At 36.6% G+C, this 17,439-nt stretch overlaps 1 protein-coding gene across 3 annotated transcripts in view; it reads right to left on the reverse strand.

Annotated features, from left to right (window-relative positions):
* mmp16a (matrix metallopeptidase 16a (membrane-inserted)) overlaps window positions 1–16,367 on the reverse strand; it is a 58,212-nt gene extending 41,845 nt beyond the window's left edge. Inside the window, exons 1-2 of one of the 3 annotated variants that reach the window (XM_077245130.1) lie at window positions 15,893–16,367; window positions 1,039–1,197 (exon numbers count right to left, since the gene is read on the reverse strand). Coding sequence is in view for 2 of the 3 variants with exons in the window: in XM_077245128.1 (XP_077101243.1) it covers window positions 1,049–1,197; window positions 15,893–16,003 (260 nt within the window). In the remaining variant the exon portion in view is untranslated. Of the gene's footprint in view, window positions 1–298; window positions 771–1,038; window positions 1,198–15,892 lie in introns of those variants that run through there. The other 2 variants (XM_077245128.1, XM_077245129.1) reach the window with 2 other exon arrangements.
* Between the last annotated feature and the right edge of the window lie 1,072 nt (window positions 16,368–17,439).

The following is a 17,439-nucleotide window of genomic DNA, read 5'->3' on the forward strand; positions in this document are numbered from 1 at the left end:
TGTTATTAATGTTTTTGTCTAGAAAAGCCAAATATCAGCTAATTAATGCTTTCCACTATCACTAATATATATTTCATGATACTCTAAATCAGCTTCCTCTCATTCTGATCTTGCTAAGAACAACTTAAATAGATTTCACAGAGAGAGAGAGAGAGAGAGAGAGAGAGAGAGAGTGAGAGAGAGAGAGAGAGAGAGAGAGAGAGAGAGAGAGAGAGAGAGAGAGAGAGAGAGAGAGAGAGAGAGACAAGTTTGGTTTTGAATGCATAAAAACAAATCACAAGAGAAGAATCAGCCTCACCTTATGGTGATATCACTATGCCGAAGCAAAAAGGAAGCAAAAACAGTACATAAGAGATATGAAATCACCATGATCCTAGCGGCCAGCTGTTGTACATCAGTGTTTCCCAACATTTTCAGTCATATAAAGCTCCTCAGTCTTATCACAAAGGCTTTTAATAACACTAAATTAGAAAAATGTCTTATACACCTGGTTGGGAATCACTGCTGTACATCATATTCAGTAAGCAGGAGATACAGATCTATACATATTATCAATACATTTATTCTGTTGTGTTTTAGAGCTTCGCGAATTTGCGAAGACGTTTCTGAAATTAAATAAGGTATTTCCCCATCTTTTTACCCTGAAATTATCAAATTAGGCTAGCATAAATTTTCAATTCTGACCAGACTGGTTTGCACTGATCTAGCTGGTGGTATAGAATATTCAAATTAAATTGTATGCATCTGGTAGATGTTTTTAACCCAGAGAGACTTTGCATTCATTGTATTAGTTCATGCATTGAACCCATGACCTGTTGCTAGCGCCACTGCTGGTAAAAACACCTCATGATTGGTAACCACACTGGCATCCATCTTTATTGGTCTTTTCAACAGGGTCAATCACCTTAAGGGCACGTATGGCCATTTTGCTGTGTAATGTGCACAGTCAGCAATGTTAAAGAGTCTCGAGAAGAACAACATCATCTTAAACTTCTGACCCAGAATCAGTCAATTTGGGAGCTATAGTGAGAGTGTAACTGCTACTCACTTAATGGTGTTCTTATCCAGTTCACCTGTGACATTAAGGCCGTAGAGACGCTGCATGGCAGCGATAGCAGAATGCATGGTCTGATCTGACCGCAGGACGGACATTCTGGGATCTGTGGGAGGGAGGTAGCCATACCTCTGCAGCCAAGCCTGAGAGAGAGAGAGAGAGAAAGAGAGAGAGAGAGAGAGAGAGAAGGAGAGAGAGAGAGAGAGAGAGAGAGAGAGAGAGAGAGAGAGAGAGAGAGAGAGAGGAGAGAGAGAGAGAAGAGAGAGAGAGAGAAGAGAGAGAGAGAGAGAGGGAGAGAGAGAGAGAGAGAGAGAGAGAGAGGGAGAGAGAGAGAGAGAGAGACTTTTGTTTAATCATTACACATTACTTCCATAAAGATTTCACAGCAAAAAATCCATAATCGACCAATCAGAATTGGATAAATGTGTAATAAAAATTACTATTTTGATTTGAATGCAACGACATTAAAAAAACATTGGCAATGTAAACAATTTGCTAATATAATATATAATTTAATATAACAGAATTATAATTTTTTCTTAGCATAGCTAAAATAACTCATTCTGACAGAGTTTCTTATGAAATTGAGAGAAAAACAAATAATATATCCAGTTAAAATTCTACACATAATCCAGATATAATTATATTATTTTAGCAAAGCTGAAATAATTCATACTGACAGAGTTTTCGTAGAAACATGGCGACTGCTACCGTTACTGCCATTAGCAGATTAAAAAGAACGTTGAGTTTGTTTTGAAGTGGTTTTCTCATTAATGCCGGAGAGGAGCAGTAGGAAGTGCTTACAAGGATCCTCTGCTGACCCATCTGCTGCCTTCAGCCAACAGCCAAATTCATCACAACTCTACAACACTCATCATGACACTGTGAGTGAGTGTGTGTGTGTGTGTGTGTGTGTGTGTGGTCCAGGTAACCCTACATTGTGGGGAACAAACGTCCCCACAAAGATAGTGATACAAGTCATTTTTGACCTTGGTCCCCATGAGGATAACAGCTTATAAATCATACTAAATTATGATTTTTGAAAATGTAAAAATGCAGAAAGTGTTCTGTGAGGGTTCTGTTTAGAGGTAGGGTTAGGGTTAGAAGACAGAATATTTCATTTTGTATTAGTATTAAAAGTAATAAAGAATTGACAACTTCCTTGAGCAAATGGTGTTAAGGTATTTTAGTTGTTTCATCCCCTATGAGCAGAATTCGACATAATAAAAAAGAAATAAACAAAAAACCTTTCATAAAACTTTGCATTAAGAAAAGTGCATAAATGAGTCACTGTAGCCCATGTGCAAAGATATAACTGGCTAAATCGTATATCTTTTACGATAACTGTGTTCCTGTACCTGCTGTGCTTGGACATCTAATTATATTTCCATAAAGAAAATGAAGCAGTTTTTCCATTGTGGATCATTTTCAGTAATGAGAATGATATTTCTTTTGCCTTACTGTAATGAGGATGATATTTATGCAAAATATGCCAAGTATAATTTTCATATGCTAATTTTTGTAACATTTTTGTCTTTTAATTTTGTGGTGAAATATGATCTAGACATTATGTGAGATTCAGCATTGTAGTTGTTTTTAAAGGTCCTGGAGCTGGCAAACTTAATTTTATGACATACTAAACTAAAACGCATTACACAATTTACCCAAGTATGACGTTCCTGGATCAAGATTGTTTATTTGTAATAACTTTCCTATCAAAAGGTCATAAGCCAACCCATCCCATAAAATCAATGGGAATGATAGCTCTAGGTATAAACGAATGTTGTTTGTGGTAAACAAGGAGATTGATGCAGGAACACAATCTACTTTAGTAAATCATGTTAAGCGGTTAATGCACAAGTATGTACTTATACTTTAAAGTGCAGGGGCCAGCTGCATAAACTTAGCCTCTATGTTAAGACTGTGTCGTAATAACGAGTTTGACCAGCTAGCAGTTATAGAAGAGGTAATCACATACAAAAGTAATCACTCTTACTTTTCAGATTTAGATTAGACCAAACTACCTTTTTCTGTAACTGACTGACAAAAAGTTAGGACCAATCTTGAAGAAAAAATTAGGTTACTAACTTTTAAGACTTCAACACAACGCCACACAACCTTTTGTTATTTACCAGGAATGTTGAGAATTCATCAAGCCCAAGTAAGAATAAAGAACAAATTCAGGTTGTTCTGTGTACCTGACAGAAAGCTTAAAGGGTTAGTTCACCCAAAAATGAAAATGATGTCCTTAATGACTCACCCTCATGTCGTTCGAAGCCCGTAAGACCTCCGTTCATCTTCAGAACACAGTTTAAGATATTTTAGATTCAGTCCGAGAGCTTTCTGTCCCTACATTGAAAATCTATGTGCGGTATACTGTCCTTGTCCAGAAAGGGAATAAAGACATCATCAAAGTAGTCCATGTGACCTCAGTGGGTTAGTTAGAATTTTTTGAAGCATCGAAAATACATTTTGTTCCAAAAATAACAAAAACGATGACTTTATTCAGCATTGTATTCTCTTCCGGTTCTGTTGTCAATCCGCGTTCACAAGGCCAGTGAGGCTGCTGACGTAAGACGCTGCTGACGTGTTATCTGGTGCGACCGTGTATTCGGGTTCAAATAAATATGTCTGGTTAAAAAAAAATGCAAGTCTTCCCCTGTGTCGAAATCCTTAGACATGTTTGCAAAGATTGTTTTGTTTACAGCGTGCGTCTCCCTCAGACTGTAAACGAAGCTCGGGCGCACCAGACACACGTCAGCTCGTCTTACGTCAGCGGACTCATAAAAGCGGATTGACAACAGAACCGGAAGAGAATACAATGCTGAATAAAGTCGTCGTTTTTGTTATTCTTGGAACAAAATGTATTTTCGATGCTTCAAAAGATTCTAACTAACCCACTGATGTCACATGGACTACTTTGATGATGTCTTTATTCCCTTTCTGGACAAGGACAGTATACCGCACATAGATTTTCAATGGAGGGACAAAAAGCTCTCGGACTGAATCTAAAATATCTTAAACTGTGTTCTGAAGATGAACGGAGGTCTTACGGGCTTGGAACGACATGAGGGTGAGTCATTAATGACATCATTTTCATTTTTGGGGTAACTAACCCTTTAATACAGTATATAACAGTCACATGAATATATCTCCATTACACACTTAGTAATCAAAGGACTTGATTCACTTAAGTTGTGTTATGTGTTATGCATCACAAGGATAATTAGATGTGGTGTGTTATGCTGTGTTCATGCAATGGCGTAATTACTATAGTCTCGAGATGACAACACATGATGTTCTATTCAGAGCTGTTCACTGGGAATTATGCCTTTTTTATGGCACCACTCTCAATGGCTAAAGGAACCTGTAGCGGTCAGGTGACTGCAGAACCACACATCACAGCAGTATGAGGACAGCAGCGCCAGGCCAGAAGCATCAGACCGGAAGTTACAGTGGTGCTTACAATCGCGTATCCCGTCCCAACCACTAACCCATAGTGCACTTCTCTATGACTTAATCCGAAATCGCATATTTTCCTACTATAGGCAAAAAACAGTAGGGGACAAAAGAAGTATGTCTGAATTCACAGTACTCATAAAAGAGTAGGCAAAAAGCACCCGGATGACCTACTACTTCTGGTGAGATTTTGAAGTGTGCATTCGATGGACACTTTACAATCCCATGAGGCCACAGGACAGGAATTATAAATTGCAGTGAAGTGACACAACAGACGCTTGTAGGTCACATGATAATGACAACATGTGGATGTAGTACATCCAGATTACATTATTACTACACACATTTATACTATATTAAACATACTTTTTAGTGGTAGTGAAGTGATTCGATAATTTTGGTACTTTTATAAGTTCGTTATCTAAAATTTAGATTTATATCAGTTTTATTTTAATTACTGAAAACTATTTTTTAATAGTTGTAGATTTAGTTAACAATAACAACATGATCACACTAGTAAATGTTTCCAGTTTTTCAGAAAAGATCTCAACAGTGTCTCAAACTGTGCTCGGATTCACCGAGATACAAAGTCTGCAATCAGAACTATTTCAATATAAACTAAAACATTTCTCATCAAATTATATCAAACTCCAAAATTCCAAGTTTAATCTTACTGTATTTCAGCAGCAGTCTAATTTGCTTCTGTTTTTTTCTCTACAAACAAGTTTTAGTAGAAACATCTGACACTGGTGATACTGGAATGGAGAATTCCATTAGATCTACTGAGGAATGAAAGAGCAACATCTGAGCATTTCAATTTCCCTCTAGATATGATTTAGGGGTCAGCTAAAATATGTACAATATCACACACAGAGACCTGCCAACTTGACAAATATTCAAAATTTCCTCACAGAATTCCCTCTGCCTACTGGTTGACCTTCACCCCTGACCAATGTAATGTCTGTCCAGGAAAGTGTAACACTCTGCTAATATATCCTGTATTTGCATTCACTCACAGCATGCTGTTAGCTCAACAGTGATCTGTTATCGTCAAGAGGTTTTTACCCCTGCAGAAGAATCATGCTTTTACCTGGCACGGGCATTTGGCACTGGAAGTCTGACTTCATGAATAAAAATCATTACCTAATTTGATGTTGGAACAGGATCCAAGGGGATCTATAGTAGTTCAGGTTCACAAATGCATATGTGATGAGGTGTTGCATAATGCACAGACCTGAAGTGAGTGAGGAAACAAAACCAGAGCAGAAAATGTGTCAAGTTTTCGTGAGTGGCATTGTGCAGAGGTGCTATTATTTGATTGCACAACGCAACACAGCTATTGCTGCCCAGCGTCCATGCCCAACACTTCACATTGCTTTGTTTCAAAACCTCAATAAAACCCCAAAGGTTGCAAAAGACCTCAAATCCTGGCAAAAAGCATGAGTATAAATAAACACAGTGAACCTCAACTTAATCTGTGGGAGGTATGGTGCATTATTGCGTTAAATATTGGCAAGGGTTTAGAAAGGCTGTATTATTGTTTCAAAGTGAAGTGTGCCATTTCTGACACCAAACGGAATTGCAATCTGTTTGTTTAAAAGGCCTGACTGGTTTAGGCATAACTACATTTGCTTAACCAGTGTTGTGGGATTATTTGTTTGTCCAAACCAATTGAAACTTGTTTGCAATCATTACTTTTGCAATTATGTTGCCAGTAGTGGAGCATAAATCACAAACTCCATCTTTAAACAATGGCTAAATAGCTAATTTGGGTTGACGTTATGTACCCGACCCATAAGGTCTATAAACTGTAGGGCAGAGTTTTTCAAACTGGTCACAGACACATTCAGAAAAAAATAGTGTACAATTAATAATAATAATAATTAATCATATAAATGAATAATTTTTTAAAAAAATAACGTTTTAAATGGCAGGGGTCTACAAACTGGTCACAGACGTTTTTTTTTGTAAAATGAATAATAATAATAATTAATAACATAAATGAATAATAAAAAATAAAAAACGTTTTTAAGGGCAGGGGTTTCCAAACTGTTCACAGGCAAGTTTAGAAAAAAATAGTGTAAAATAAATAATAGTAATAATAATTAATAAAATAAATTAACAATTAAACAAGTGTTAAAGGGCAGGGGTTTACAAACTGGTCATATATGAGTTTAGAAATAATAGTGTAAAATTAATAATAATAATAATAATTAATAAAATAAATGAATAATTTAAAAAAAGTTTTGAAGCTGTATTAAAAAAAATTATTTATCGATATCGAAATCATGTGATCAATCATAATTATTTTATTACATTAATTCGCATCAGTATTTCATTTGTCCTAAAATGTACCACACCGCTCTCCTGCCTGTAATATGACATTTACAGAATGCTAGCTGGCATTCATAGATTCACATACTGTGCACTTGCTTTGTCACACCACATATAATTAGCGAGGGAAAAGATTAAGAAACACAGGACGAGCGAAGGGAAAGAGAAGGATAATTCAAGATGTTTGTTTGGTTCTTTCGGTTCACCCTTCACTGGTGTGTTAACTCGTTTATTCTTTCAGTTTTCCTGTGATATATGCCCTCTTTTATCTGCTCATGATAGACAGCTGAACTCCACACAGCAGATCAATGTTTTCTTACAACTCTCTATTCCTATAAGAGCAGAAGCACATTTGACACAGTAAAGACAGATTAATTCATGATATGTTATAGAGACATGATCAGAAAAGATATATTCTATACTATGGATTATTCAGTGACGTGGTAAGGTGTATGACTTGTACATTTGGCCATATTTATTCTAAGTTACTGTGTCTTTAAGAGAAGGGGAGAGGTTTTCTGAGGACTTTTACCCCCGGGGACCTCTGGAGGGAGAGAGGTGGTTTTGGATTTTGGAACACTTAACATGTTTGGTGCAGCTTCAAGAAGATTTGGGCCATTAAAAACCACAACCAGGACACAAAGGCTACGTAGGCTCTTTGGATGTGGACTGTGTGGCAAATGAACAAAAAGCTTTGGGCATACATGTCGCCTATACAGAATTTTGGTGAGATTGACATTTATTTACTTGGCAGATGCTGTTGTCAAAAGCACCTTACCATACACTTTTTTTTTTTTACTGAAAGACACATTTGCAGTTAAATCCTATAAACTTTCAGTTATTAGCCCATATCTTTAACCTTTTACCATTAAAGGCAGGGTATGTGATTTGTTCCAGAAACATTCTTTGTTATGCTGGTTGAAAGTCTCTTCACATCCTGATAGCAATCACTAAGTTAAGTGGTCTAAATGTATTTATATGTATATATATATATATATCGTCTGTCTCATTGAATTCGGTCCATTCATTCCAGAGCTCTTTAAGTTGTTTATGTTCATTATTATTGTAATATTATGTGGTTTGTAATATTATGTGGTATATATATATAACGCCATCTCTCGTGATGTTTTTTGTTTGCTCCTTGCTGTGCGTTTATGCTTTCAAAGCTAGCTCACTGTTGCTAGCCTCTCCGAAAATTGCCTACCCTACCTTTAAATCTCCTAACCTTTGTTAGATTTGCTGGAAACTGTTCCTTTTCAGTTTATTTTAAATGCATTTTCATTTTTGTAACCAATCAGTGCTCAAATCATTCTGTGTTTGGAATAGCAAACCAGTCAATGAGAAAGACATCCTTAACATTTCCATTCATCTCAATGACAGTTACTCGGCTACTGCAGGACTTTCTGGAAGTACAGTATGTGAGCTGCTTGCTGTCATCTTTGCTCAAAGGCACTATTTTGTGGAAACTTTTTTGAGCCAATCACCTGATCCGTAAATGCCATGTGACCATTCATCAGGATAATTATTGTGATTGAGCTAAATGTTTTACTATTTTATTGTTGAACTCCAAAAAGCTCAACCAAAATCACACATGATATGATTGAGGCCGGAGCAGACCTGACGCCGTACTCTGATCGCTGAACCACACCAGTGAACTTTCAGAGCTGATGCGTTTCATGGATCACTAGCTAATAGTCCAAACGAGGCCTTATTAGTCTCATGGTAACATCAAAGCTGAACCCTAATGCTTTATTAGCAACGAGAAACCTTCAGAGAAAGGATGGGACCATGGCAACATGTACAGATGTAATATAGATAATAGATCAATAAGTGAATGTTGTTTGGGTAGTCAAAAAACTTCTGATTCTATCCTGTGAAATGTCTATTTTTTAGTGTTAAAAAGTGTAAAGGTTTGGCTCTGTGGTGCTTGCAAAAAATTGTTTGTTTGAGTATCCCGACCAGCCTGGCAACAGCAACATTGGCTCAACCAATGGGGTGAGTTTGGGACGGGAGATTAACCAATGGCAGATGAGGGGAGTGTTTGAGGAAACCTGAGTGAAAACAGTCACTATTTTAGCAATTCCTAATCAAGTTGCTCAGAACTTTTCCAGATTATCCAACTCATTATAGGCGTTTGGAAAGCTTTGTAAGGCTAATTCATTTTATTGTGTGATTTAACCTCCAATCCCAGCATATAATTTAAGTCTCCATGACTGTTTTACTGCCTCCACATACATGCGTGTTATATATGTGTGTTTCTAAGCACATATCGTGGCTTATATTAAAACCGAAACGTTTCACACAATGGTGCTTAACTGCTGTGTGTTTTAGCTGAGCTGTGACACCAGACACAACGGATCTCTTGCGTCACTTGTGCTTAAGTGAGTGTAAGTGTGTGAGTGTAAGGGCTATCGCTCTCTGGTATCCGTTTTCAAACACACTAAATTATTAATCCGGACACATACCAAACCGTCATATCGCACATGGGATCTCCATGGCTACCCCCTCCGTCTCATGCCCTCCATCAACCGCTGCCGACTGTTTTGGCCAAATGTCAGAGAATGTCACAGTTCTATAACGGGTCTAGCATGCTTTTAACCTCTCGACCCAGTTCCAAACAAAACATTTTTATTCATTCGCAGTTCATTCCCTCCAGAGAGAGGTTTGTGTCTGTTGCTACATGTTCAGAATTGAATACTAGCATACTGCTCACTGTATGACCTAATATTTCATAGTATATGTGAAACAGTATGCTACAAATCTTGTGGCAAGCTAAATTGTTGCTTGTTGCATCTCTTATGTCTTATGTTTTGACTTTTTGAATGATTAATTAATTAAGTTCATTCCCAGCAAGCAGCTTTGCATTTAAAAGACGCTGAATAGCCATTCAAACAGCCCTGACGTCTAGTCAAAAACAAGGCAACATTTTGGCTGTCAGTGAAAATTTAATAGACGTCTAACTATAGCCCAAGAATAGATGCACAGGCTACGCATAGAACATGTCAAAGAAATGAAACCAAACACCTTGTGATCACTGTTGACTTTGTTTACATGATGAAATATCATACATGTCGCAGTTTTTGTCAAAAACGACATGTAACCAAATTCAAGGTTAATTTTGGCTAGAAGTCGGTTACTCATAGCTTGGACTATAGATCTGGTCTATAGATAACCTAGATGATGAAATGACGGCTATTGCTTGCTGGGTTTCTTCATGCCTTATGTTTTGACTTTTTAAATTATTAATTAAGCATGGATTAGGCTATGTTAACATTGTGGCTTTTGCTTCCATTTCATTCGTCACACTTGATATGGAAGGTCAAGTTCAGTTCAGTGCATTCAGGAAAACAGTATTTTACACACTGTGCTCCTGTTGTACTGCACATTTTTTTGGCAAATGTAGTAAATCATTCGGGTATTCCACACATACAGATCCTCATGACATCTAAAAGAACATATTTCTCCCAAAAAACTATAAATACAAAATAAATGTAGCTTAAAGAATTTTTTTTTTCTTATTTCTTAAATTAATTTGACAGTGCCATTAGAAGTGTGGTATTATGTTATTTTAAATATACAGTACACTGTAAAAGTGAATGGTTTTGAAAGATTTTGCCCAGTCAAAAAATGTAATCTGATTTAATATGACTGAATTAAACTGACTACCTTCGGTTCCACCAACAAAAGTCACTTTCAAGGGTCAGGTCATGTCGAAATACAGCATTGTTAGTTTTTACACATGGCTGTGCTGTAGAAGTCAGCTTGGCATCAAGTCATCACTGGATTGAGCTGCAAGAACATTTTTTCCAGGTCCCTACGGTGTCAATAGAAAACCCTAAACATCTCAAGAGGGCCGATAGTGTCATGTGCGTCTGTTCAACACCAGCAATCACCCGTGCCATTAAAGATTGAAGAGCAACAGTCTCTTTCAGCACACAAACATTATGCCAAGGAAAACAGCAAGGGACGGTGTGAGTGAGACAGAAAAGAACGAAAATAACGTCCGGGGAGTAAGAAAGCTAGAAATAGGCATTGCATACAGACAGAATCACGCATTATAGGTTTGCGACTGTGTTTGGGTTGGTGCGCTTTAGTTCTCACAGGATTCTGACAGATAAACAGAAGGATGTGTCGTCCCCTCCACAGCGAAAATATGCTCGCAGTATAGAGCCAAACTGACATCAGAGAGACCATGTGTGAACGCAACATGCTACATGAAACACAGAGCACTATATGATCTTTCCTGGAAATGCACATGATGACACAATGTAGGAATAGAAAGCATGCATGCATTGATGCATACACAAACATGCAAACACATACGGTATGATGAGCTTGTGTATAAATGCAAAAACTGTTAACAAATATAAGAGCTGATAAAAGGTCAACAATCTACTCATGTCCACAGTAGGCCTCAAGACAGAAAATGGCGCTCACAAACACTGCAAATGTATAAACACACAGATAGAAGGATGAAGGGAACGATCTAATGAACATTTGAGCTTCTGTTCATTCATGAGCCATCAAAAGAGACTTTAATGTTGCACTCAGGAACAAAACCGACCAAGTCAAATGGCTCCATTATTCAAAGGGTTCTTGTGATCAGACCTGTCGGGCTGTGAAATAGACAGAACTGGACCTGTGCAGTCGGGCAACCTCAAGGCCTCTAGTACACATATAAAGTTAAAGCGAAGGGCTTATGGGATGAGTTGCGCATTGTGTATTCTCTTTGATGCTGTGTGTTGCGTTGAGAGCTGAGCATGAGAGAATATGTGTTTGTATTATTATGTGCAAGTGGGTTGTATGAGTGTGACAAAATCCAAAGCGTGGCTCGGAATAATGTGATACACAGATTATCTAAATATAGACCTATAATCTGACATATTCAACCCAAAACACTGGCATACTATTCGAGCTAGGTGATATTTTGAATACTTTGTAAATGTCTGAGTGAGATTTGTTAGTTGTCAGAATGAGAGTGTTCATTTTTCAACCCCAATGTATAATTATGGCTTGGCGATATTTAGAATATTTATGAAATGTTTGAAATGGCAATCTTTCCTTGTCTTATGACTCTCCAGTATGAGCGATTTAAAACAGTTTTAGTAGCATCTTTGAATTTTTTAAAGTATCATCAGAGTTTGTTCAATTAATCTATATGAATCAGCATTTATATGAATCAATTAAGCTCTGATTCAATGATTCATTTGCATCATCACTCAAAAATGTTCATGAAAGTCTCCACATAATATTTTTTATCCCCAAAACACTGGCATACAATTATAGCTAGGCAATATAATAAATATTTTCAAAATATTGTATTTGATTCAATTTATCTATGTGAATCAGTTCAAATCAGTAACTTGTTCGCGTTATCTTGTCACTCAAGAACGTTTATGGAAGTCTCAGCATATTGTTTTTTAACATATTTAAATGTTTCAGTAAAATATTTGTAGGTAAATATTGCATTTTATTGGGATATGATGTTATGTTGATCCATATCAATGGAAAATTTTACATCTTATTTAATAATATTTTAGCAGATTTAGGTTTTAATCATTTAAAAATTAAAACCAATGTTATTTAGTGCAGTGTTAATTCTTGCATAGCTTTTTTTTGCCGATTTGGTAAAAAAAAAAAGATTGGTCACTTTTGGGTAATTTCAGAGCAAATAAATAAATATTGTGTTTTATATATATTGTATATCATTAAAAGGGTCATAATATCACCCAGCCCTATACATCCAGTGCATGTGCATTTTGGGGGTTAATCACTGTGGCCATGGCGGCAGAAATAACATTCGCTCTTGTTTTAACGTAACATTAGCTAAACGAAAGACACTGCGATAGAAAGTTGGAGGCTGAACTCTATCTGAACTCTATTCACACACACACATCATGTTATACGGAGTGACAAACATCATCCAAACATGTCATTCTGCAGAGAATACGGCTTTGTTGGAGAGGTGTGACAGAGCTTTATCTGTTCACAGTGACGCATTTTGTAGACTGACAGCTCTGGCGCTATTTTACAGCTTTTTCGTAAGACATGATGACTTAAATCTATACAATGAATGAAGTAACGCCCCATAATCTACACGATTTATATTAATACAACTTTTTCCATTTAATAAATCTTTCTTTTTAATTAAAAAATAAATCAGTTGTGTCCCCGAGAGTTCTTCTCGGCTGGTTCTGGGAGGCCGTTCTTCAACTGAAAGCCTCGTAAAGACCTCCAGAGAGCAATACGTATGGAGAGCGCGAGCACTGCCAAGAAAAGATTACATGTCCATTGTCAGCTCTTAATAATTTGGCTTTCTGAAAAACCAAATAGTTTGTCAATGGTTTCTTTTATAAGACACCTCACTGCCTTTGCTGCACACTAGTTAAATCCCTCTTTTGTCTGTCTGTCACACTATTAATAATGTCTCTCTCCAAAACACACACACAGCGAGCAAGCATGAGAGAGAGAGACCTTTTCTACTGTACTGGGAGTGTGTGCATTGTACATTTGAACAGATATTGAACCATAACACAATAAAACTAGTTAAATGTGTCTGGTAAAACAATGTTAATCGTGTGGAACACAAGCAGGAATTTGAAGTGATGCTGTTGCCCAGGCAGTGACCAATCAGCTCCTGACCTCAGTCCCACAGAGACGGTCATAATGTCAGCCGACCGCCGCCATCAAAACCTGGACAGATTTAGGTTAAACTCTGGCTAACGCACAGATCCGTCATTTAGAAAGACAGAGACTCATCTCACCCCTGTATTTTTGTGTGCGCACAGGAAGCTACCAATATAAACCTCTGCCACTGCCACACCAGCAGACCATACAAAGCCAAACCGCGCCAATAAACTTCAATGTTTTTACATCAGCGTCCGTTTATAACATCAGACAAGTGGAAAATGCATTCTGTCTGTCTGCTCTTATGTTCTTTTACCCTGGTGGATTCAATGTATGAATCACACAAGGCTTTCTTAAAGGGATAGTTCACCAAAAAATGAAAGCTCTGTCATCATTTACTTACCTTAATGTCATTCCAAACTGGTATGAGTCTGCAGAACACAAAAAATATATATTTTGAAGAATGTTGGGATCCAAGCAACATTGGACCCCATTGACTTTAATTGTATGAGACATTTGTGTGTGTGTTTCTGTGTGTGTCCTGCAGGAGAACAAAAGTCATGCGGGCTTGGAATGACATGAGGGTGAGTAAATGATGGCAGAATTTTCATTTTTGAGTGAACTATCAATTACTCTCTTAAAAATAAAGGTTCGGAAAGTTTTTTTTTTTTTTTTAAGGATGCCATAAAAGAACCATTCAGGTTCCCAAAAGAACCTTTTGAGGGAACCGTTCTTAAAAGAAAGATTTTTTCTTAGTTTGAAGTGTATTTTAATAATCTGAAGAACACTTTTTCTCTATACTCCTAAAAAAAAAATCAAAGATTCTTTATTGGCATCAATGGTCCATGAAGAACCTTTAACATCCACGGAACCTATCCACTGCACAAAAGGTGCTTTATATATAAGACAAACATGGTTCTTTTAAGAACTTTTCACTGAAAGGTTCTTTGGGAAACCAAAAAATGGTTCTTCTATGGCACCGCTGTGAAAACCCTTTTAGAACCTTTCATTTTAAGAGTGAAGATATTTTTGTGCTATGGATGTTAAAGGTTCTCCATGGAACCATAGATGCAATCAAAGAAACTTTATTTCCAAGAAGAAATCAAAGTCAGTCCAGTGAAGAAGTTTGTATCAAGTTGATTTGATTTATATAATCTGTTTCCACTTCGCTTCTCATTGAGTTGTCTCAAAATTCTAATTTACATGACTGAGTGCTTAAATACATGGTGACTGGAGACTTCGAAGTACACGGTACTGTAAAATCTTACAGAATTGCTGAGAGTCCTGAGATAGCCTCATCTCAAAGGGTCTAAAATAGCAATCTTCTAAGAGACAGAAAGAATACCAGTTGTCAGAATGAAAATTTAAGGCGTCTCAAGCTATTGTTTGCTTTCCCGCATAGTTTAGGCTCCTTAAAGACATAAAGGGCATCTAACACAACTGTCCAGCTCATAAACAGGCGGTCTGCCTCTGCAACACCATCCAGCGCTTGAGTCTTTATAAACTATGGAGAAAAACTTTGCCCTGAACACACTTCACCAAACAACACAAACAGCTGTCTCATTTGAGCATAACTTCTGACCGACTGCAAATTCACAGCGGACTTTTATAATGTTGGCACGTTTCAAAGGCGAAAGCTTTCTTTGCTGCATTTCTAATAAAAATGAAAAGTTGAACTGTAACAGCATGTTTACTGTTACAGTATTTAGGCTGTAATGACAGGTTGACTTCTTTTGGTTACTGGCCGGATATCAAGTCATGTCGAGTTGATTTATTCCGCCCTTTCGTGAATCAGATTGTGCCAATAGAACAAACCTCAATGTATGTGTGTGTGTTAGTGTGTCCAGAGCAGCAGGAAAAGAGGATATACACGCTTCTGGACTGGAATTATGGAAGTGTGCCACACAATAAGTCAGCGGTGCAACCAAACAAGCACTTCTCTCTGTTTTTGAATACATTAACAATTAGATTGAGAATAGCATATAAAACGCATTACAAAAGTGTATGCTTCACAACATAAATTGCATGCTGCTTTTTAATTACTAAGCAAATGCACTGTAACATGAACACTAATTTAGACGGTGAGTGACCCCTTATTTTCATGAATGCTTGATACATTAATTAACATACTTGAGATGTTTACATTAAGTTATGTAGCCTATAAATCCTACACCTTCGGTCTTGTATAGTAAACATTCACCAACAAGTCTCAGAAATAACAAGACAATCTATTCCCTGCTGCGTTCTTAGGCTGGTATTGTTATAAACTTTGAATTGGTGTGTTATGGGGAGATTAACGTGCAAAGCGCGAATTGCATAGAAGTTTTCATGCAAAATGCTCAGTCCAGCGCAGGGTTTGTTATGAACATAGAGATGTGAAGGACATCATCATCATCATCTCCTGTGTGGATCTCTTACCTCCACACTGAATTGCTGCTCCTCACCGTCCACAGCACATAAAATCCACAGCAAGAACTGCGCGCACAAGCAATTCAACCCTCTTCTATTATTCAGTGTTAACAAAACCATAATGACCCGTATTTAATCGTTTTGGCTGCTTGCTTTTATTAATAGTCAATATTAAAAAAATCAAAGAACAAAAGAAGGAATAATTCCCTCTGGTCTCAGTGGGTTGGAAACATTAGAGGCAGGCAAACAGTCGTCACGTCGAGAGATATAATAATAATAATATCATATCACTCCGGGAGGCTCTGCTGATCGCGTTGTTTGCTCCTTTAGAGTTCGTCTCGTCTTTGTCTCCCGGAGGCGCAGATGTGATGATGATGATGCTCAGATAAGTCACATTTAGTTGTGCTGCTCCTCTTCTGCTCAGCGCGATGGACTGCGAGTTTTCAACCATACCTCTCCCTTCTGAGCATGCGCACTGAGCTCCGCTTTCAATCCCACCTCAGCGGAGAACACACGGAGAGCAACGTCACGGAATCCTAGATCAGAAACACAACAGCAACTGGAGTAAATAACACCTACTGTAGTATAATACTACTAATATGTATTATTATGGATAATAACATTTAATAATCATTTGTATTGTATTATTCATATTTTAGTATTATTATTAGTAGCAGCAGCAGCAGCATATGCTAACTAAATTAATAATACATTTATTTTTGTTATCAACTTTATATGTATATTAGTTATAGAGATAGATATTGTGTATATATATATATATATATATATATATATATATATATATATATATATATATATATATATATATATATATATATATATATTATACAGTATGTTATAAAGTTAACATAATTTATTCTTTATCCTTTTGTGTTTACAAGAAATCTTGGCTGCCCTTCCTTGGATGCCTTTTAACATACAGTGTACCGTTCATGTCCACTAGAGGGCATTTCTCTTTGCTGTCTTCAAAGAATGGCACTACACAATTTCCCTAATTTTAAGGTAATGTACAACGTGGCTAAAGGCACACCTTGAGAAAAATGTGATTTTCACTACTCCATTACAGAAAAAAAAAAGTTTTGATTGAATATTGATGGAACACCATATTTTTTTGTGAAAATAAATCATAAAAGTAGTTTGTTTAAAAATCTTATATGAGGTGTCAAGATGGGCCTTTAACCCCACACAGGGTAAAAGGCTCACAAGCATGGGGCAAAAGTCACAAAGTACTGACACAAATACTTTAGCTAAAATAATATGTTTTTAATAATGTCTAAGCTAATACTTCAAAGCAATCACTTTAGCAAAGTTTGTACTATTTTCTGTTTATTTTGATGAATAATAATAATTCAATAAATATACTGTCATTAAAATGTTAATATAAAAATATATTAAAAAAATACAGAAACAAATATTTTAAAAAGTAAAGATTCTGAAAGCATAGATGATCCCATAAAAAATTAATATAGATTTATAGTAGTAGCAATTGGCTAAAATAAATGTTATTATATGATATGATTTATATCATATTCTTA

Source organism: Siphateles boraxobius, unplaced genomic scaffold (genome assembly GCF_051911475.1).
Source record: "Siphateles boraxobius isolate OS27281-9 unplaced genomic scaffold, OSU_SipBor_1 26, whole genome shotgun sequence".
Taxonomy (NCBI): domain Eukaryota; kingdom Metazoa; phylum Chordata; class Actinopteri; order Cypriniformes; family Leuciscidae; genus Siphateles; species Siphateles boraxobius.